Source organism: Arachis stenosperma, chromosome 6 (genome assembly GCF_014773155.1).
Source record: "Arachis stenosperma cultivar V10309 chromosome 6, arast.V10309.gnm1.PFL2, whole genome shotgun sequence".
Classification (NCBI taxonomy): domain Eukaryota; kingdom Viridiplantae; phylum Streptophyta; class Magnoliopsida; order Fabales; family Fabaceae; genus Arachis; species Arachis stenosperma.
This window is the reverse complement of record NC_080382.1, coordinates 2,883,388-2,906,573: the sequence shown is the minus strand read 5'-3', so window position 1 is coordinate 2,906,573 and position 23,186 is coordinate 2,883,388. Positions and strand designations below refer to the sequence as shown.

At 31.4% G+C, this 23,186-nt stretch overlaps 3 protein-coding genes and 1 long non-coding RNA gene across 5 annotated transcripts; 2 read left to right on the top strand and 2 right to left on the bottom strand.

The window, feature by feature from the left end:
- Positions 1 to 5,980: 5,980 nt before the first annotated feature.
- On the bottom strand, positions 5,981 to 11,089 carry LOC130932765 (protein MAIN-LIKE 1-like). Its single transcript, XM_057862179.1, has 4 exons — positions 10,459 to 11,089; positions 9,528 to 9,792; positions 6,193 to 6,247; positions 5,981 to 6,146 (listed from the first exon to the last, which is right to left on the bottom strand). The coding sequence occupies exons 1-4, from the start codon at positions 10,594 to 10,596 to the stop codon at positions 5,981 to 5,983; spliced, it is 624 nt and encodes a 207-aa protein (XP_057718162.1). The 5' UTR covers positions 10,597 to 11,089.
- Positions 11,090 to 15,049: 3,960 nt separating this feature from the next.
- Positions 15,050 to 16,437, bottom strand: LOC130934976 (uncharacterized). Its single transcript, XR_009067777.1, has 2 exons — positions 16,204 to 16,437; positions 15,050 to 15,539 (listed from the first exon to the last, which is right to left on the bottom strand). It is a non-coding gene; the product is annotated as an uncharacterized LOC130934976 (long non-coding RNA).
- LOC130934975 (putative anthocyanidin reductase) lies at positions 15,096 to 17,238 on the top strand. Of its 2 annotated transcripts, none has more exons than XM_057864500.1 (4): positions 15,096 to 15,307; positions 15,401 to 15,564; positions 16,214 to 16,803; positions 17,001 to 17,238. In XM_057864500.1, exons 1-4 carry the CDS (start codon positions 15,187 to 15,189, stop codon positions 17,134 to 17,136), a joined length of 1,011 nt encoding a protein of 336 aa, XP_057720483.1. In that variant the 5' UTR covers positions 15,096 to 15,186; the 3' UTR covers positions 17,137 to 17,238. The 2 variants fall into 2 exon arrangements, with proteins under 2 accessions (XP_057720483.1, XP_057720482.1); XM_057864499.1 differs by having other exon boundaries at positions 16,211 to 16,803.
- Positions 17,239 to 17,483: 245 nt separating this feature from the next.
- LOC130934974 (putative anthocyanidin reductase) lies at positions 17,484 to 19,822 on the top strand. The gene is made up of 4 exons (XM_057864498.1): positions 17,484 to 17,835; positions 17,915 to 18,303; positions 18,545 to 18,930; positions 19,018 to 19,822. The coding sequence occupies exons 1-4, from the start codon at positions 17,721 to 17,723 to the stop codon at positions 19,151 to 19,153; spliced, it is 1,026 nt and encodes a 341-aa protein (XP_057720481.1). The 5' UTR covers positions 17,484 to 17,720; the 3' UTR covers positions 19,154 to 19,822.
- The last annotated feature ends 3,364 nt before the right edge of the window (positions 19,823 to 23,186 follow it).

Sequence of the window (23,186 nt, the reverse complement as noted above, 5' to 3'; positions counted from 1 at the left end):
AATTTTAAAAAAGGATCATTTTTATTGTGATAAACTAAAAATTAATTTTAATTTGTCTACAAGTTAATGATGATGCAAGTTGATTATAAAGGTGTGGATACATCTCTTTAGCATGATGCGTTTTGACGAGTGAGTGTGCATGGCTTCGGCTATCATTCCTAAAGTCAAAGGCAAAATCGTGAGGCCTTATGTGCCAAAGTGGATAATATCATACTAGCGGGTGGTTTGAGATGTTACAAAAGGATATTCTTTTGATGGACATAAATAACAAACAATTTTTCATATCTAGAAATGTAACGTTTTATGAAAATTTCTTTCCATACGGGAATAATCAGTTTCTCATCAATTTGAATATGTTTCCAATTCTAATCAAGACACTAAACATATATTACATAATTATGATCTTATAAATGTCTTTGATAGCAGCACATTATTTTTTCATACCTTAGATTTACATCTCATTCAACATACATTGCCAAAATACTTCTTCCAACATAATTGATGTTCAACAACAGCCAACCTTACCCATTTCTTTGGGATTACCAGCAACACCAGCATCATGTACTACACCATCATATGATTAAAATCCATCTAATCCCCAACCCACTGATATTAATCCACCTCCTTCGCTAAGAATATCTCTTAGAGAAAGAACCAAGCCAAGATACCTTGATGATTATGAATGTATGCAAATCACTGTCTCTGATAGCATGATCCAATCATCAATCACAAAAAAGGTATCCTCTTTCTAATTACTTGAGTTACAATTCTCTGTCACAATCACACAAAGCACTTTTCATTACAATTTTCACAAATCCGAAGCCAAAGAACTATGAGTAGGCTATTCTGAGTGATTGTTGGCGGAAAGCAATCAAAGCTGAGCTTGAAGCATTAGAGAAAAGCAAGACCTGGAAACTTACCACTCTACCGAAAGGGAATCATGCAATCGGATGTAAATGAGTTTTTAAAACCAAGTATAACTCTAATGAGTTGCCCCCTGGTTTAAATGCACAGCTAGGAATGGTTTGCAAGTTGGAACGATCCTTATATGGCCTTAAGCAAGCAAGTCACCAGTGGAACTCTAAGTTATGCTCGGTCTTGATTGCTTCAGGTTACTCACAATCAAAGGCAGATCATTCCTTTTTCACCAAATCTTCTCCAACAGGTTTCACTTCTATTCTTGTTTATGTCGATGATTTGGTTCTAGCGGGAGATGACATAGAAGAGATCTAACGTGTGAAGGTGAACTTCAACACTTTGTTCAAAATCAAAGATTCAGGCGAACTAAAATTGTTTTTGGGCATGAAAGTTGTAAGGAGTAAAAGGGGAATAACTTTGTATCAAAAGAAGTATACTTTTGATCTCCTAAAAGAGTATGAATTATTAGATTCAAAACCAGCCAGCACACCTATGAATTATTCAATTCATCTCTCAAAGTCATCAGGAACATTATTGAATGATGCTAAGTCATATAGAAGACTCATTGGAAGGTTGACATACCTCACTAATACCAGGCCTTGACATAAGCTGTTAGCAAGTTAAGTCAATTTCTAGATTGTTCCACAGATGAGCAATTCAAAGCAGCCTTACATGTGTTGAAGTATTTAAAAGGAGTTCCTCAAAAAGGATTACTTTTTGAGTCTATTTGTGACTTGTCCCTCTGTGGTTTCTCAGATTCTGATTGGGGTACCTGTCCGGATATCCGAATATCAGTGATCGGATATTGCTTCTTTTTTGAAAGATCTTTGGTGTCTTAGAAAAGTAAAAAACAGCAAATAGTTGCTCGATCATCTTCGAAGGCAGAATATCGAGCAATGGCTCTTGCAACTTGTGAAAAAATTTGGCTTATGTACATCTTGAATGACTTCAAAATCAAGTTATCAGGCCCTATGACATTATTTTGTGATAACCAATCTACTAGATATATTGCGACTAACCCAGTGTTTCATGAAAAGACGAAACACATTGAGATTAATTGTCACAAAGTTAGAGAAAATGTTCAAGACAGTTTTTTAAAGCTCATGCCAATTCCATCAAAAGAACAACTTGCTGATGTCCTTACAAAGGCACTTCCACCTGGTCCTTTTGAAGAAATGTAGTAAGATTGGAATGTATAATTTGTACATTCCCAGGAAGGCTATTAATGTGTGAATACTACTAGTACTTTTAGGGAGGCTATTATTGGGTATTAGTACTTCCAAGAAAGTTATTATTGGGTATTGTGTGACACTAATAAATTACAGTTATATAATAGAATATGAAAAGGTAGCTAGTATAATTTTTCTTTTTTCTTCTTCTTTTTTTAGCTATATATAACTATACCTTTTGTGTCTGTAAAATAATGATTTTTTACTAATGTAATAGACACATTTTTCTATTCTTTAGCTTGTTTTTCACTAAAAAATCTAAAATTCAGAATAAATTTCATCAAGAACACTTACACAATAATAGTAACAACTAAGAAAGATCATGTAAGCATTATTTGATGTCCCAAATCCTTGCATGGTTTCATAAGTTCCACACTTACATTTATGGTATTGAAACTTTACTTTTATTTTCCCACTTGCATTACTACTCGAATCTATCATATTCTTTTTCTAGCCACAATGTGTGTGAGGTTAAAGATTATTCTGGATCACTCTTAGTTGTTGTTTGTGTTGAGATTCAAAAAGAGAGAGAGAGAGAGTGAGAGATAATTCAAAATACATATTTTGGAAAAATAACTATTTGTACCCATGAACTTTACGAACGTTGACAAAAGTACTCATTAAAGAAGGAAACTAAAGTTGTATCCATCAAAGATGGATTCTGTACGACAAAAGTACCCAAATCCAAAATTTATGTTGATTTTCTAATAAAATTCCAAAATTACCCCACCATTATCTTCAACCCCTCCTCTCTTCTTTCTCAAATCTCAAACACCTCCATTGCCTAAAAACCCTAATCTCAATACTTAAAAATTTCAAATTATCATTTTCTCAACCCTAATCTCAATTCCTATTTTAGCAAATTTCAACTCTCTTTTTATTCTTTTCATCAATTTTACCACTTGTTTGGGATAAGAAGAGACAAAGAACAACAACACAAACAAGAAAATTCAAACTATGGAGACCCAGAAGCATAAAATTCTCTTCATCTTCTTCTACTACTTCTTCTGCTCAGAGAAATTCAAGTAATTCTAGAGTTTTATGTCACAATCCAGCTACCATTTCACCAAACATTTCTCCAGATGAAGCAGCTTGGTTGCAATCTTTCTACAATAAGACAGAGAAGGAGCAGAACAAGCATGCCATTGCTGTTGCTGCTGCTACTGCAGCTGATGCTGTTGTGGCAGCAACACAAGCTGCAGTTAAGTGGTTAGGCTCACCAGCCATGGAAGAGGTACCATGTTTGGTGCTGGACATGAGATTTGTGGTAAAATTGATGAAAAGAATAAATAGAGGGTTGAAATTTGTTGAAAGGGGTATTGAGATTAGGATTGGGAAAATGATAATTTAGAATTTTTAGGTATTGAGATTAGGGTTTTTAGGCAATGGAAGTGTTTGAGATTTGAGAAAAAAGAAAGAAGGGGTTGAAGATAATGGTGGGGGTAATTCTGGAATTTTATTAAAAAGTCAACATAAATTTTGGATTTGGGTACTTTTGTCGTACGGAATCCATCTTTAATGGGTACAACGTTAGTTTCCTTCTTTAATAGGTACTTTTGTCAGCGTTCGTAAAGTTTATGGATACAAATAGTTGTTTTTTCTACATATTTTTTTTTCAATGAGAATGACATCGTTTTAATGAGTGGGCAAGATTTAGTAATCCCAATAAATAAGTATCTATCTACGTAAAATATATTTAAGTTATGTTATTAGATTAATGTTATATGTCAATTTTTTTCGTTAACTTTAAACAAAAAAAATTACGAAAAGATCTAAAAATTTATCTATTTTTAAAAAGAACAGAAATCGAAAAGAGTGTTTATTTTTATATAAATTTTATATTACAGCTCGCACACTCCAAAAATATTTCTTAAAAAGCTTAATAGATAACTAATCAAGTGCACACTCTAACAAGCTGTTATAAATAGTAGCTGTGAGTTGGCAGCCTATATCAACTGACAACTAACATAGTAACATGGTGTTTGGCAGTTTTTGTTTTGTTTTTTCTTCTTTTTTTTTTCTTCTATGTTTGGCTGTGTTTATGAAAGGTGATATGTATTTACTAATTCAATGAGACGTAAATTTTAATAACATACTAACATATAAAGACATATAAAATATTTATATTCAGTGTCTTATAAAAAAAATTAGAATATAAATATTAAATATATTTTAATTTTTTTATTATTTTTTCTCTTCAAAATTTTTACAATTCTATTTTCTATTCTTTTTATTCAATAACAACATATTGCTGTTAAGAGTAAAATTGGTTTTTAACTAGAAATATATTTTTATGTTTTATTAATGTCTTAATAACTAAGCAAATTACATATAATTAGGTATGTGTGTTTCTGTATGCGTTTCGAAACAATAATTAAACCCAATCTAAAATAACATATATACTATTTCACATGTATTTCATCGTGCTCCTGACGTTACTTAGCTTTCTCGTTCAGCAGCGGCTTCGGATTATATAGATATAGAGTTAATAGTAAAATGAGTTTTTAAAAGATAAGATATTTTTTAAATTTATTTTCGAAAGATTTTTTTAATTAAATTGATCTTTTAAAGATTATGAATTAGTCATATCTATCCTTCAGTTACTTCACTCATAATTTTCATCAACGATTGATGATGTGAAATGTTAACTGATAACATACATGAGACATAATATGTTCAATTCGACGTTGACTAAATATGTTTATAAATATCTATCAATTTAGTCACTAGATTATATTAAAAATAAAATTTTTGTAATTGAAAAAAATAATTAAATTAATAAATTTTCATAAACATATTTAGTTAATATTTAATTAGACATATCATATATTATATATGTTATCAATTAATATTTTACAACATTAATCTTTAAAAAAAAATTTTAATGAAATAACTGAAAAACAAATATAATTAATTAATTTATAATTTTTGAAAGACTAATTTAATTAAAAAAAAAATTTAAAAATAAATTTAAAAAATATCTTATCTTTTAAAAAATAATTTAACTATTAACTATATATATATATATATATATATATATATATATATATATATATATAAAAGACTTTCATTTTTACTAATGTACTTGATTGGTAAGCTGGTATACAGTAAATAATAGTCATTTAGATACTAATAAAAAAATATATAGAAGCGGTTGAGAACTTGAGATGTTAGGGAAAATAACTAAAGTGCATTTTAGAAAATTCAGAATATGGTGTGTAATGGATCTATCTTGTCGGTTGTAGATGGATGTTGTAGGAAAATTTTGTGTATATGGATTGTACTGTTGTAGCGTTAATGGCTTATAAATAGCTCTTGGTTAAGCTAGCTTAATTGTGTTAGGACTTAGAACTAATGCTCTATTATAGATCTCTTTTTCGAAAAAAAAAGGGGCTTCATAGGGATGTAATTTTGTCACTAGACTAGTATAGTGGTTTAATTTAAATTTTGTGATGAAATATATATTAGTGTTTAAATTAAGAAAATAGTTAGAATATATATGTCTAATTAAACTGGGAATAACTTAGTTAATAACTAGAATATAGTTAGAATACGTGGCCTACCTGAACGAAGACAACATTATATGAATATATAAACTCGGAATAACTTAGTTAATAACTAGAAACTAAAACTAAAACTGAAAGTCTAAGTGTCCAACTATCAATACTTGGAAGCCAACAAAAAAGAAAAGTCGTCGAATTCCCGTGGCCTGAGATTAGGGAACTGCCAGAAAATCCAAGACTGCAGTAGCTGGAGGAGCCTGCCAAGTTTGTCATATTTCTATTGGCAACCCGATACATGCATTGATATAGCCATGCCAACGCTGCTGAACCTCAATTATAAGTGCCCATCTCGTCAAGCTTCGCCACAAAGGGCAACCACCGTATATGAATCCGATTTCCACTCTTGTCACCAAACAACTGAGTGGATAGCAACATCATAATGTACGCAAGTGCATATATGCGTACGGTGGTCTCAGTCGCATCAGCCGGCAGAACCCTGAATCTCTCATAGAACTAGGTGAAGTGGACTTAAATTGCTTTACCATATTCGGCGGGGCAAGCTCACCAAATAATTCTTGAAACCACTCTTAAGCGAGTCTGCTATCATCCACCAGCTTCTCAAAATCTGTAAACTGCTTTACAATTGGTTTGGCTCCAAGAGGTACGGTTTAAGTTTCATTTAATTACCGTGTGGTGTGATGAGAATTTATTGACTAGGTGCCCCTAGGATTAAGTTTGGATTGTGTAAATGGTTGGTACTAATATGTATAGTTGATATGTAATATAAGTTAATCATTGGGATGAGAATTGTGTGAATTTGTATGTTTGGTGTGTTGAGAATTTGATGAATTGGGTAATGAATATTAGTTTGTGGAATATGCATTTAAATTGTGAATTTGTGCCAGAGATCGGAAAGAGGTAAGGAAGGTAAGTGATGTGTGTATTGTGTGATGTCATATGAGATTGAATGAAATTGTGATCGTTGTTGTTTGGTTACAATGGATTGTATGGATTATTTGGTTATTGGTTTTAAGAAAGGAATTGATGTCTTTATTGACAATGCATGTGAGTTGTATATGATGATATGGATTTATACGTATTGGGGGTTGATGGAATTGGTATTGTTGGAACTTGAGATGTGGAATGAAATATATGGTATGGTATTTTGTTTGAAATTGAGTTATTTGATTGAGATTGGTCAAAATGGTGGATTGGTGGATTGTGAATTTAATGAGAATGTTAAAAATATGAGTTGAGGAGGCTTGATGTTGATTTTGATAAGTTTTGGTTGGTTTTGAAAAGATTTGAAATTGATTTGTGTTGAAAATTTAGTTTTTGTTAGTTTTTATGAAAGTTGTGATTTTGGTCTACTTTGATGGAGCATAACTTGGTCTCCAAATCCCCATTTTGTATCAAACTTATTCAGAAATGAAATTGGATCCGATATGTTTATGTCGTTTGAAGAACGGGTTGAAAATGATTTGAAACGAAAAAGTTATGCCCGTCAGAAGTTTGGGGTTTGAAAATGCAATCCTGCAGCTTTTTAGACTTAGTAAAATTTTTGGTAAAACGTACTCTGACGTGCACGCATGGCCGACGCGCACGCGTCACTCACGATATTTACTCTCTCACGCGAGCGCCTGGCCGACACGTACGCGTCGCTGTATTGATGCAAGTGCGTGTTATAAATTCCAAAGAGTTGTGATGGTAGCGTGCCGGTTTTGTACGAGGAGCACAAAACGCATCCACGCGGACGCGTAACTGATGCGCACGCGTCACCCTACCTCTCTACTTTCAACGCGTGCGCATGGGTAACGCTTACGCGTCACCCGCTTTTCTCTGCTTCCCATGCGTGCGCGTGGGCAACGCGCACGCGTGTCTCCTTTTCCAGCAAAAATTGATTTTTGAGTTTTTAAAGCCGAATTTCAGACTTTTAAACCTCTATTTTCATCCTTTAAGTCCTAAATTTGTATAGTATGCCTAGTAATGAGAAGAGGCTAGGAAATGTGATAACTTGTTGATGAAGAAAGACTTGGAGTAATTAATTGTGATTGAGGAAGTATAGAAATGATGGTTTGAAAATGAATGTGACGTGTGACTCCGGTTAGTAGGCAGTGGCGTTGTCCACTTGCTCCAGGTATGAGATGGGAAAGGAGAATTATGATAAATGAGTTTAATTATGAAGTTATGAATGAATATGTATTTGTGATACTTGGGTAGTAGCAAGGGTCGTGGTTCGTCCCGCTTGCTCCGGGTCATTGTTTGAGAATTGGTAATAATGAAGAGTGATTAGAATGAATATGTAATTGTGATACCTGGGTAGTAGCAAAGGTTGTGGTTCGTCCCGCTTGCTCCGGGTCATTGTTTGAGAATTGGTAATAATGAATAGTGATTATGAATGAATATGTATTTGTGATACCTGGGTAGTAGTAAGGGTCGTGGTTCGTCCCGCTTGCTCCGGGTCATTGTTTGAGAATTGGTAATAATGAAGAGTGATTGTGAATGAATGTGATAAATGAATAATGATGGAAAATGTTTGAATGTGAGTATGCTTGTGTTTTCTCTCTGGTTGTAAGGATGACAGGGCACCGATACCCTCTAAGGGTGACGGGGCACATATACTCTCTAATGGTGACAGGACACGTATTCCCTCTAATAATATTAATGCGCAACAAAGAGACTGTGCCCGGGTTAGCTACCAGACACGTCGGATTAGCTTGATAATCGACAGATGATATCATCAGCCATAGGGCAGGAATACATCATTTGTATATATTTGAATTGTTTGAGTTTGCCTATTTGCTTTGGATTGCTATATCATATATGCTATGTTACCTGATTATGTGCTACCGGTTCTACTTGTACCTTTTTGTGTATTACTTGCCTGTATTGCTTGTGTTTGTACAACTGAGAGGCCCTTCATGCTGGTGTCGGTTGACGCTGAGGGCGGTTCTTAATGAGATGAGTTGATGATGTAATTGAATAATGATGATGATTATTAAATGAAGTAATTGAGCTCCCTGGGTAGACGCAGTGAAGTGATTTCACTTGCTCCAGGTAAGGATATGAGGTAATGATATAGAATTGCCGAGACAGAATAGTTGGAGATGGTTTTGTTTATAATTCTGGTTGTGAATTGTCGGAGAGTTAGAAAGTTTGGAAGCATGAGGAAGATGAATTAGATTTAGCATTCCCTTATGGCAGTTGCCTATTCATGGATTAGCGAGAACATATGATGAATACTTGGCGAAAGGAAGTGTAGGATGCTTAGTGAATTTTTATTACAATGCATTGTATTTATTTGACACTTTTACCATACTGGGAACCCATGGGTCGGGGATTCTCATTCCATATATATCTCTTGTTTTTCAGATACAGGTCCAGGTGCTCAGAAGTGAGCTGTGGTTCATCTGAGAGACGACGAAGATCTTTATATTCTCTACTTTATATTTTGCTTAGAATTTCTCCATCTTTAATTTGAAAAGCTTATATTATGTATTAAAATCTTTTGAACTTGCCTATAGAGGCTCTTATGTTTCTTTTGGGAGAGATTAGGAGATTCTGTTGTCAACTTTTTTCATACTGTACTCTAGCCGGCCTAAACTTTGCGGGTCGTGACTAGTGGCTACTTACTTATGTTATATATCTATATAATGTCATTCTCTTACTCTCCTTTATGCCTTTATCTGTGTATCACCTTCGACTTCACGCTTTATCTTCTAGTTGTCGATGCGTGAGTGATACGACTTCGCGATTTTATTTTTACTATTTTCAGGTTTCTCGATTAATACCCATTTCAATTACACTTATAAACTATGTATTAAAAATCCACCTTGAGAGTCGTACCACCTTATTATTATTGACTTATGACTCGAGCATAAGGATTTGAATATTAGTGTGTTACACAATTGGTATCCAACATCTTGTAGCGTGATGGTGAACTCCTCGAATGACTTATGAAAGGTGTGCGCCTCAAGACGCCACCTCTCAATGAATGTGCTTACTAGGGACTCATTTATCCAGAACCACCTCGTGTTCAGTCTCGCTATGTGGTACAAACCAGCCCTCTCCAAATAGGGTATGATCCTGTCATGTAAAGGCATGTTCTGTTGCCTCCAAACACTATAAATACACCTACTTGGCTGTAGCATGTGAGAGAAATAACCAAACAAAATGAAATTCCATTACTAACAAGTTTAAACCATAGATTATAGACGAAAACAAACATTACAAGTATCTTGCCTATCCAATCTTAACTAACATTTCAGATATAGTTTAGTTACCATCATTTTTCAAACTAATTTTACTAAGTTTAAAATAATAAAACTTAAACTTAAGACTCAAATCTTTAATTTAAAATAATCAAATACTAAACTTATAATTTTAAAATTTGAATCTTAAATTTAAAAAACTAAACTACAAAACTTATAATTTTAAAATTTAAGAATATAAAATACCACCAGTAGGTTCTATTTAAAAAATTTAATCTTTAAATTTTAAACCCTAAACAACTAAAACTATAATATTAAAATTTAAACTTACATATTTAATAAAAACTAAAATTTTAAATCTTAGTTTTCAAATACGATACTTAAACAACAACCTTACAAGCCTTACAATTTAAACCCTATATCTCAAATACAAGAAGATCACCATTCTACTTAAACATTTGATCCCACCTTTAAATTTTACGTCTTAAGTTTGAAATCCTAAATTGGTCAATCCTAAATTATGTATTCTAACTACTGCACTCGAATACTACATTTTATGTTATATGAAATTCAATAAGTAAAATAAAATAAACTTACCTCTTCGTTGATACTGTCGGCAATGTGCGCAACGCCGTTGAACCGATAAAGGCTGCGTTCGTCCGCCATAGTCCCGCGCCCAACAAAATCCGAATGATCAAATCTTCTAAGTACGAAGAACTTTGTCTTTCTCACCATAATTTTCTCTTTTCCTCTCTCTAAAACATTTCTTTCTCTCTCTAAAAAGTTGAAAACTGGTGCAAATTGAATAATCCGCAACTTCCTCTCGCGTATTTATACTAAAGCATAAATCGCTAGACTCTTGTTGCAGTTTATGCACATTTGACCAAATTCACAAAAAACTACAAAACTCCTCCTACGATTGTATAAATTCGTAAAAGGATCCCGCTAGGGAGACAATAGACTATTTGTACAATGTGTACAATGGACTATTGAGTTACAAAATAACATTCCCCATATTATATAGAATAACCATTTCCGAAAAATTAAACTGATTTTGGGGTTCACCAATGATCGAACTCTTGATCTTTCGGAACTAGTGCTCTAATACCATGTCATGATACCACTCATCCCAAAAACTTGTGGAAAAAGGTAACATTAATGATTATATCTCTAATACTCCATAAACCTCCATTATACACATTATATAAATATTTCATTAGCTCCTCGTACTTTTCCTTCGTAAAAAATACATTTGCATATACAATATATAAAAGTTATAATCAGATAAATTTGACTTCCAATTAATTTATTTTGTTTATTTGCCTTTTTTTTAGTTATATATATATATATATATATATATATATATATATATATATATATATACCGTAAAATTCACTCGGATAAGCGGTATTATTAAACCAGACAAAGCAACAAGCAATAAAGCCAAAAACAGATAAAGCACATAAACTATAAGACAAATAAGTTTCTCCGGACCATACAAGTGCACGCCGAGCCCACGCAAAAGGTTTGGTTAAAATATGCCAAATTCCACCAAGTATACAAATCGAACCCAACCATACATGCCCCCAATTATATCTTCTAAATCGTCCACACTAACAATCCATCCCTCTCCTCCAAAAGGTGATTTTAGTATATATATATATATATCAACGTTATATTGAAGATGAGACAAGAATGGTTACCTAGGTTCTCCATTTCTGGCTGTACTACCCGATTAATTAAAAGATATATGTTGTAGCTACTAGCTCCCTCGCTTAGACGCTGGCTATAATAATCTATACCCATTTGATCATATTGTTGAATTTCAATTTCTTTGGGTTAATGTAATCTTTCATACTAATCAATTTGGATTAGTTTAATAATTAGTTTATTAATTTATTTAAATATTAAAAATTTAAATTCTATTTTATACGTACAATAATTTATTAATTAATAATAAATTTATAAATAAAATTTTAATTTACAATAAATTAATTTTTTAACTGTCAAACTAAAAAATAACATAGATAATCAAAATAAATAATCTTCCATATCGGACGGACAATAAAATAAAAAGTCTTCCTTATGTCATCCACAATTTTGTCTCAATATATTTTCTCCAACTTGATTTTAGTATTGTGAAGATATAACTGGATTCAAATGCAGGAAAAGTAAAAGAAACGACTTTGCTTTTATATATATATCATGTTAGTTTTATACTAAAATAAGTCATAATGATAAGATACATATTAAAATATATAAATGAGATACTAGAAATATGGTTAAATTATATATATATATATATTATATAATTTTATTATATATCTAAGTATATTTTTTGTCAACTAAATTTAATTAAATTGGTCAAAATATAAAAAAATTACTCATCCGATCCATGTACGTATAAATTACACTTTTTTTACGTGAAAAAAAAAAATTAACTATACTATGATATAAAAATATCTTAATTTTAACATTGAAATTTTTCATAATTCTTGATTTGATGTTGTAGTTCTTTTTGTTTTGCTTTTTTTTTCGTGTAGAATTTTTGTATTTTTCCTTCTAAAATTTTTATATTTATTATAAAAAAACAAAAAAAATTGTAAATTTCCTTCATTTATTTATTATTATTATTATTATTATTTTTTATTAAAAAGTGAAATAAGAAAAATTATGAAAGTGTGAAATAAGAAAAACTATAAAAATAAAGAAGAAGAGTACGTTGTTGTTTGAAAAAATTATAAAATAAAAAAATAATACAAAAATTTTTTAAAGGTAAATTTTATCGCACCGCTATAAGATCGGCTATGCTGTATGGTACGGAGTGTTGGACGGCTAAAGGGGAGCACGAACAATAAGCTGAGTGTGGCAGAGATGAAGATGTTGAGATGGATGAGTGGTCATACACGATTAGATAAAATAAGGAATGAAGATATAAGGGAGATAGTTGGAGTAGCACCCATTATGGAAAAGATGGTTGAATCGCGTCTCAGGTTGTTTGGACATGTGAGAAGAAGACTGATAGAAGATTCAGTCAGTAAGGTGGATTAGATGGAAGATGGACAAAGGACGAAAGGCAGAGGAAGACCTAAGAAGACCATCCATGAGGTGGTCAAACGAGATCTACATGTAAACGATCTCTCTGTAGACATGATATATGACAGAACACAATGGCATTATTTGATTCGTGTAACCGACTCCACTTAATGAGACAAGACTTTGTTGTTGTTGTTGACATTGAAATTTCTTAATCGTGAGAGAAAATTTTTAGCCAAAATTTCTCAATATTCTAGCCTTGATACAAGAGTCTCTTAACAAGAATTTATTTGGCTTTTTTTTGTTCTTATTTTTTATGTTATGTTTTTTTTCTTTTTTTTTTGTTCTTTTTTAAGAGAGAGATTAAAAAAAACAGAATAGTTTTTGTTCTTTTTTGAGAGAGAAATTAAAAAAAGAAAACAGAATAAAAAAGAGTAAGATGATGATGATGCAGGTATGTATGTTGATGATGAAGAAGAAAAGAAATTAAAGGAGAAAAAGAAAAAAGACGATACAGAATGTATACGTAAAATTCAGTTATTTACAATTTTGTTTCAGTTGAAATAAAGTATTACGTGAATTTGAGATGTATGATTTTAATTTAATTGAACTCTTTTATGTAAAAATCTTGACTGTGTATTTTTTTTAATATATTTATACACAAATATATAATAATTAATTTAGTGGCTAATTTTCAATATATATATATATATTATAATTTGAGTGGTAGTATTAATTTAATTTGGATATCTACAAATTATTAGGGATGAAAGAAGGTAAAGTATGCCAACGAGTAATAGCTCAAATGACATAGACTACCTATACTCAATTAAGAGATTGTGGGTTGGAGTCTTCTAATAAGTAATAGCTCAAATGACATAGTCTTCCCATACTCAATTAAGAGATTGCGGGTTCAGGTCTCCTATCTTTGATAAAAAAAAAAAGAAAAGAAAGAAGGTAAAGTATATCTATTTTATTCCTAAAATTTTTAGAACCATTTTAAAAATATAATTTTACTCTTCTAACTTTATATCCTGCCTCCCAATTTTTTAGAACAAAATTTAACAATTTTAAATGTATAAAGTTATTATATATTATAGAATTTTATTTTTTATTTTAAAAAATAAAATAAATAATTGTTTTATATAAATAAATAAACTATTAAACTCAAAAACAAATAACAATATTTACATTGAAAAAGTATTATCGTCAATCACTTTTCACTTTTCGATTAAATAAAATTTTAAATCTTTAAATATTTAAACTTCTTTTTTTTTTCTCTTTCTAATTTTTTTAATTTTTACACTTATTATAATATAAAAATATATAACAACATTAATATCTAATTAGATATTAAAAAAATTCTTCTATATTGCCATATATACATGAAAGTAAATTATTTCAAAATTTATTTATATTTTTATGATATTAAAATTATAATATATTAAATAAATTCTTAAAATGAATATATTTTTTATATTTTATTTACGAATATATTTTAAATGCATATATCAAAATTATCAAAATAATTAACTTATTTATATTATTTTATAATATAACTTTTTATGATATAAAAAATAAAAATATAATTTATTATCACAATAATACACAACAAATATAATAAAATAAACTAGTTAAAAATATAGATAATTTTTATATTTTATCAAATTCAAAATAATTTTTTTTATAAAAACTAAGATAATTTTTTTTTATATAATAAGTACTTATTAATTTTTTTAATTAAAAAATATTAATTATTAATTATATAATATTTTAATTTTTAACACATTTTCTACCAAAATTTTAGTTCCGTCCCTACCTATGTTCCGCTTCATCCAACCCCACCCAACTCCATCATCTTGATGCTATCACCCACGCGCGTTTTAATTAAGTTTAAACTTTTAAGTTTGTATTTGAGGTTGGAGATGATAAATGGTAGTTTGATAATATTGATAACGTATAAGCAACGGTAAAATTAAAAAAAAGGACTAATATTTAAAAAAATACGATAAAATAGAATTGATTAGAAATTGACTAATATTAAATTATTTTAAAAATTTTAGAAATAAAAAATATTTTTACTCCCTTAAAAAACTGTAATATTAATTAATTGTCATCGCATAAAAAACTAAAAGTGGTAGAAATAAAGGACTGAGTGAATTAGTCTCGATGAAATAAATATAATACATTATACACAATATTGAAAAAAGTAGATAGTGATGGTTCCGACCTTTCTAAAACACTGCAGTAGTGGGTGGTAAGAGAAGAGGAGGAAAAAGATAGATAACGATGGAGAAGAAGAGGGAGTGGAAGGTATGCGTCACCGGCGGTGGCAGCTTCATTGGTTCTTACCTCGTTAACAAGCTTCTCCAAAAGGGCTACACTGTCCACGCAACCCTTAGAAGCTTAAGTATATATGATATGATTATAATTATTATGAAATCTTATTTATTTATTATTGGCATATCAGATCCATTATTTGTTGATTTCATATATATTGCAGAGGACGCAAAGACAGGCATTCTGAGAGGGTTTCCAGAGGCAAAAGAAAAGCTGGTGTTATTTGAGGCAGATTTGTACAGTCCACATCAATTTGAGGCTGCAATTCAAGGCTGTGACTTTGTCTTTCACCTTGCTACTCCCTACCAACATCAACCACACTCTAAGGTAGTTTCATCATCAATGCATTTAACCACACATGTTGTTAGGTAACCGTATTCAAAGATTGGGATTGACAGGGAATGATGGATTGGACTCATTAGTTACATTCCCAACATATGTTCATATTTTTTTTCTTTTAAATATTCTTATTTATAATTTGAGTAAGTACTAGTAAAAGAATTTATTATTTAAACAATTTAAAATTAGAATTCAAAATTTTTAATTCAAAATAAAAAATAATTTCAAAAAATTAGTTGATATTAGTGGATATAAAAATTTATTTCCTAATTAAACTCGTATGATTCTGTTCATTATAATCAAACATAATTATATATACAAAATATAATAACCAATTTGAATTGATTGAATAATTAGTTCACTCGTTCAGCTAGAGTAGAGTTCGAATCTCGACTTATAAAAGATCAACATTTTATATATTTTATATATTTTATGAATATGTATCTTAAAAGATGAAAATTCAGGTGAAGTGGACTTCACATGAAGTTGATATCTGAGAGTCGTTAAATGAAAATTTAATCAAATCAGTCAAATCATCTAACGACTCTCAAATAAGTCGACTGCACACTTGAGTTTTCACCATCTTAAAAAGTAATGTTGAAGTGATGATTGTAATTTGATTTGTACCTGGTAGCAGTATAAGGGTGTAGCTGAAGCTGCAACAGAAGGGGTAAAAAGCATAGTTGCGCAATGCATAAAAACAGGAACAGTTAGACGGCTGATTTACACAGCATCAGTTGTAGCTGCTTCTCCGCTGAAGGAGGATGGAAGTGGTTACAAACATTCCATGGACGAATCTTGTTGGACCCCTCTCAACGTTTCATTTCCAGGCAGCAATCTTCATAAGAGCTACACCGATGCGAAGACACTGGCTGAGAGGCAGTTACTGAGTTATGAAAATGGAAGAACAATGGAAGTTGTAAGCCTGGTTTGTGGGCTTGTGGGAGGGGACACTCTGCTCAGTGAAATTCCTTTGAGTGTGTCAATGCTAATCTCTCAGATAAAAGGCAATAATGATGAGTTCCTTTACCAATCTTTGAAATACTTAGAGGACTTGAATGGAAAAATTCCAATTGTTCATGTTGATGATGTCTGTGAAGCTCACATCTTCTGCTTAGAAACCCCATCCATCACTGGCAGATTCTTGCTTGCAAATTCCTTTGCTTCTTCATCTGATCTTGCAAGTTATTATTTCCAAAACTATCCGGAATTCCACTTCAACACCAAGTAATTAATATAAGTTTCTATTATCTATTCTCTAACATACATGAAACTCAACCCGTCGACTGCACCTGAAATTTCATGTGAATCATCTAACTGCTCTCAATATCAACTTCATGTGAAGTCGACTGGACCTGAGATTTCACCTATTCGAATAAAATTAATTAGTATTTCTTTATAAAATAATTTGGATTTGGATTCAGGTATCTCGAAGGAGAGAAACGAGAAATTGAATGGGGATCAAGGAAGCTTAGAGACAAAGGATTTGTGTACAAGTATGAACTGAATATGATATTGGATGATTGCATCAAATGCGCAAAACGGATGGACCAGCTTTGATCTACCCTAAACATTACACTCATATTTGTGTTATATGAAAATACGCAATATTAAATAAATATCTCTGTCCTTTTCCATTTGTATGTATTCTTCATCTTTGATTATACTAAGTGGTAGTTCTTTCGTTTGATTCATGTTTTCTGGAACGTCGTCTATGTGCTAGCCACTTGAAGCCGATTGAGATATTATCAATGTCCCCAAATAATTTAATTCATTCGGGTCACGCTTTCTTATAGAAATTACAAAAATACTATATTTCATTTTGTTTGTTATATATACTATACCTTTCATGGTCTTGCAATTTTGTTTAGTAGTAGTGTCTGCCTGGTAATTTACAATTTTACATAAAAAGAATGCCAGAAAGACTATTAAAATTTATTACATCAATATTTAAAATTATAAGATAAAGTATGTTATTGAATTATTAATAATAAAATTCTGATGGTTTAACATTTCTCCTTGCGTGCTACAGAAAGATTATAAATATTAGAAAACTTTGTAATCACAAAGTACCATTACCATTGGCGATTTCTGTATGTATGTACTTGTATACGTATTCGTGAGTTAAAGAGACAAAGACGAAGATGGAGAGAAGATGCAAGGTTTGCGTAACAGGAGCCACTGGTTACGTTGGTTCTTACCTGGTGAAGAAGCTTCTAGAGAAGGGTTACACCGTGCACGCCACTCTCAGAGATATCAGTACTTGTTTAATCTCATTACAAACAAATCTTCTTCTTCTTCTTCTGAATTCTGAGTTTCTCTTTAATTATTATTGCAGAGAATGAATCCAAGGTGGGGATTCTCAAGAACATTCCAGATTCCCAAGGGAAACTTTTCTTGTTCGAAGCTGATATTTACAACCCCGCTGACTTTGACCCTGCCATTCAGGGATGCGAGTTCGTCTTCCACGTGGCTACTCCCATGAACCATGAACCCGGTTCTTCTCAGTACAAGAACACGGTTGAAGCTGCACTTGCAGGCTCCAAAACCATCTTCATGTCTTGTCTCAGATCAGGGACTGTGAAGCGCTTAATCTACACAGCCTCTGTTGTCTCTTCTTCTCCCTTGAAGGAAGATGGAACTGCTTTCAAGGATTTCATCGACGAAACTTGCTGGACCCCTCTCAATGATTCTTTATCATATGTCTACCATGACCATTTTCATAAGGTTAGGGATTAAATCTAGAATTTAATTTTGATTTTTTTTTGTAAAACAGTTATACACGTGCATCTAATTAAGTAACGTGACGCTAGTAAAATCTTTTACATTGATTATATGAATAGTTATACAGAAGTAGTAATTGGATTGAATGGTTATGTAAAATATATTTTACACCGTATTAAAATTAAACTCTTAAATCTATCCTAATATGTTTGATTTGACTGTGGTAATTGGTGTTGCTATGAAGGACTACACTTATTCAAAGACACTAACAGAGAAAGAAATGTTGAGCTACAATAACAATGAAAACGGTTGTGGTGAATTAGAGGTGGTAACAATTCCATGTGGTCTTATTGGTGGGGACACCATTCAATCCTTTGCATCTGGTAGCATTGCACTTTGTCTTTCACTGATCACAGGAAATTCAGAGACCTACAAACCACTCAAGTTTTTAGAATCATTGCTGGGGAAAGTCCCTTTAGTGCATATTGATGATGTATGTGAAGCTCACATCTTGTGCATGGAAAATCCCTCAATGAAGGGAAGATTCTTGTGTGCAAGTTCCTATGTTTCAATAGCAGAGATTGCTGGTTATTACATTCAACATTATCCTGAATTCAATGTCAAGCAAGAGTATGTGACCTACCCTTATTATTTGCTTATTAATTTCAATTATGTCTTGATTAATTGAAAGTAATCTAAGTTGAGATCACATTACAGATACTTGGAGGGGAAGAAGGTGGATGTAAAGTGGGGTTCAACAAAGCTGTGTGAGAAGGGATTCGTCTACAAATATGACACCAAAATGATTCTGGATGATACCATTGAATGTGGTAGAAGGATTGGTTATCTCTAAACCTATCTTTGATTTGGTACACACGTTCTATTTTGCTGCAAACAAAAACAGAGTTATTTTTTTGGTCCCGGAAAGGAAATCATGTTGGCCAATGAAAAACATCTGCATCAAGGTGTTGAGGTTGTGTGATGTGTCAGTTTTATGGGGTTTTTTCTATGTTTAGCTCACATATATCACTAGTTGAAAAACTTATGTCTACGGATAATCATGATAGAGAAAGTATAAGGAACCAATGGAGTATCTGTACAATGTGTACAATGGGAGTATAGAGATGTTCGATTCAGTAGGATATTAGATGTTTATTATTCTGGTATCCGGATGATTATTTTGGATAATATGAATGTATTGTGTTTGAAAAATTAATAGTATTTTACTCTGAATGTTCATTTTTTAACTCATATTGGATCAAATAAATTGCTCATTGTACATATTGTACAAATACTCCATTGACTTCCTAACAAAATTCATCATGATGAGTAATCCCTAATAAATGTGCATTCATTACTGTGCTTTATAGTTTATACAGTAAATTGCCACATCTTTCTATCGGATTTGAATCCTCTAAAGTTTGAATTTTACTTTAAAGAGTAAAGTGTGATCTTCTACCCCTGAATAGTTTCTCTTTCATATTTATTCTTGGTCCCACCTATGAAATCAACGGTGAGAGATCACACTTTACTCTCTAAAATAAAATTCAAACGTTAGAGAATTCAAATCCCTTTCTATTAATGGAATGAATGAATATAATCTTAATTTAAATCAACAGAAAATTCTACTCTCCCCTAAAATATGTTGAAAACTTAAAATGATACTAATACCATTCAGTCAGTAAAAAAAAAATACACACATTTTCCTTTTATTTATAAAATATATACTCATCTCTTCTATAACTTTAAAAAATTTTTTTTTAGCTCATTTAGTTTTTTTTTTTAACTCTAGCTAATTAACGTTAACTTTACCTCTTTTTAAAAAAAGACTAAAATTATTTACAAACATATCCTTGAACAAAAATTTGTTAAAAAATATTTAGACAAATCCAATTTGATTAAAAAATAAATTTTTTGTTAAAAGATAATTTTGAAAAACACAATTTAAAAGAAAAAAAATTAACGTTAACTAGTTAGAGTTAACAGAAAATTTTGAAATGGATTAAAGAATAAATTTTCTAAAAGTTACAAGGTAAAAAAGTGTACATTTTACCGATAAAAGAAAAGGGAATATGATTTTAGTATCTTTTAAAGAAGGAGAATAAAATTTTCTCTAAAGTAATCATAGCTTACACTATAAAAAATACGTCGAATATCGTCGAATTTAGTGATGGATATTACCGGCGGATTTAGCGACGGACGTTATTGGCAGATTTAACGATGTATTTTTCAATGGTTACAAGTGAAATTTGACCCTCGAATAAGTTATCGTTGGAATTATTCCGTAACTAAATTAGACGGTAAGTAGAGGCGAAAAAATAAATTTTATTAGCGACTAATCACTACAACAAAGTTGCCAGATACAATCGGATTTACCGATGGAAGTCATGCGATGGTATAAACCTTGCCGAAAAATACTTACCATCAGATTTTTCTAGTCTGACGCTAATTTCCATCGAAATTAGTGGCATAATATAGTGGGTAGGATGACGAAATATGTAGAAAGTTATTGTCGATTAATCTGACGATAATGGCGCTATGTTGCACATTTTTGTGCCGCTTTACCATCGGATTAATCTGACGGTAATTCCAATGGAACGTTTTTTGGAGCTTTTTTTAAAGAAAATTTGTTGGCTTTTACCGATGGTAATGCCGATGGAAATAAATTTTTATTTTTAAGCTGATGACAAACATAATTGAACCAGTGCTTTAAACTTGAAGTAAAATATCAAACAAACAACGTAAAAATATGGAATAATATATGATAATTAATATATCCGAAACAATGTTAATTACAATACGTTCTTTTCAATATTTGGAAAATAATATACATATAATAGAACTATATTTACATTAACCCTATTTAGATTCATCATCTTCTTCCTCTGGTTCAGTATCCTCCTCTTCTGAGTTAGTTTCCTAATCATTAAACTCGTCTTCCTTTTCTTCATCCATGTTGACTCGTCTTCTTCTTCAAGATCATTGTCCTATTGTGGTAGTGCGTCATCCTGTAATCTAAGGTCAATGATATCATCATCTGTAACAGCATAGCTACGGATAATTGGCTCAGTGGTATCAACCACCATTTTTGAAGGGGTTGGGTCATCAATCAGGTAAGGTTCCTGATCCTCTGTTTTATCATCAGACTCGATGCGGTATCTTGGCTTAGTCTTAACCACAACTACCCAACTAGACTTTCATGAACCCGGATAAGGCAAAAAGTATACATGTTGTACATTTTGAGGTAGAATAAAAGGATCGTAGTTCTTATATTTCCTGGTTACATTAACTTCAGTGATATCGTAGTCCTTGTGCTTTCGTATTCCTTGTCGTGAACTTGGATCATACTATTCACATTTAAATACGCACACCTTGTACGTAGTGCGACAGAAATACTCTAACTCAATTATATTGTGCAACACACCAAACTAATCAGAGTAACTCCCGCCTGAATCCCCACGAACCCAAACTCCAGTGTTATCGATTTTCTTCTCTGTCGACCACTATAAAGTATGGAACCGATATCCATTAACAGTATACATAGGGTAGCTAGTACCCTTATTCATTGGGCCCCAACTAAGTGTAACTAGTTTCAAATCTATTGTGTCACGTAGATGCATGCTGGCGTATTCTCTAAACTAATGTGAAAAGTTGTTCAATAAGGTATTAGAATTTGTCTCTTGGAATAACCTATATGATAGAATAGGATAAAGAAGTTAGAATGTTACTAATTGCAATATTTATGAGGACTTAATAGACTCACATAAGATACGGTAAAATTTGGTCACAGTTAAGCAATACATGCAGATGTGTAACACTAATTTCTTTCTGCTCTAATTAGTAGTCACTGTCCGCACCCATTGTAGCTCCTTTTAAGACAAAGATTGGGTATGTTATTCCACCCGAAGATGATTCTCCCCTCTCATCGTTCCTTGCAATCCTTGTTCTACGTGAGTTAACATGAGGATAAAAATAGAATAAACGAAATGTGAATGTTTCCTTAGCTAGGAATACTTCACAGATGCTGCTGTCCTCAATTCGAGTTCTGTTTTTCATGGTGCGCTTGAATGAACCAATCATCCTCTCAAATGGGTACATCTATCGAAATTATACCGGCCCACATAGTAGTGCTTTTAATAGTAAGTAGACTGTTAAGTGTTCCATAACGTCAAAAAAGAATAATGGAAATGTTCTTGTCCATTAACGCTAAGTTTGGTAGTATATAACTCTTTAAAGAACTCACTTATTTTATTCATAAAATGTATAATTGATCTTATTATTTATTACTTCTATTTTTAAAGTGTTAATGCATTAAATACATTTTGAAGGAGAGAGAGAAAAAGGAAGAAATTTAAATTATTGTTTTTTGGAATAGATTCTTCAATTTTTTTTTTAATTTGAGAATGTAAAATATGAATTTTAATCCTTTATTTTTAATGTTTTTTTATATTTTTTTTGTTTTACTTATAAAATATACGGTGAGAAATCACACTTTATCTTTTCAAATGAGAAAAAAGTTGAAAGGATCCAAACTACCTGTCTTTTGGAATTTTAGATTTCTTATTCTTATCCAACTTAAGTTGGTTGAATGGTTAACTCACTCGTTCGTTAACAAAGTGTCGAAAGTTCAAATCATGCCTTATGTATGCAATAACCCATTAGGCAACGGTAGACTTTAAATGAAATTCAAATTCGTAACAAATTAATCCTTAACATGTTGTACTTAAAAAATACCGTGTGAAAACGAAAAAATTCCTCATTCATAATAAATAAATTTCTGTTAAAACCTCTTCAACCTTGAAATTCTTCCTAATACCTATCTAAGCATCTTATTTTGCTATTAAAAATTGAAAATATTCTCTCAAATTATTTTTTCTCCTTTAATT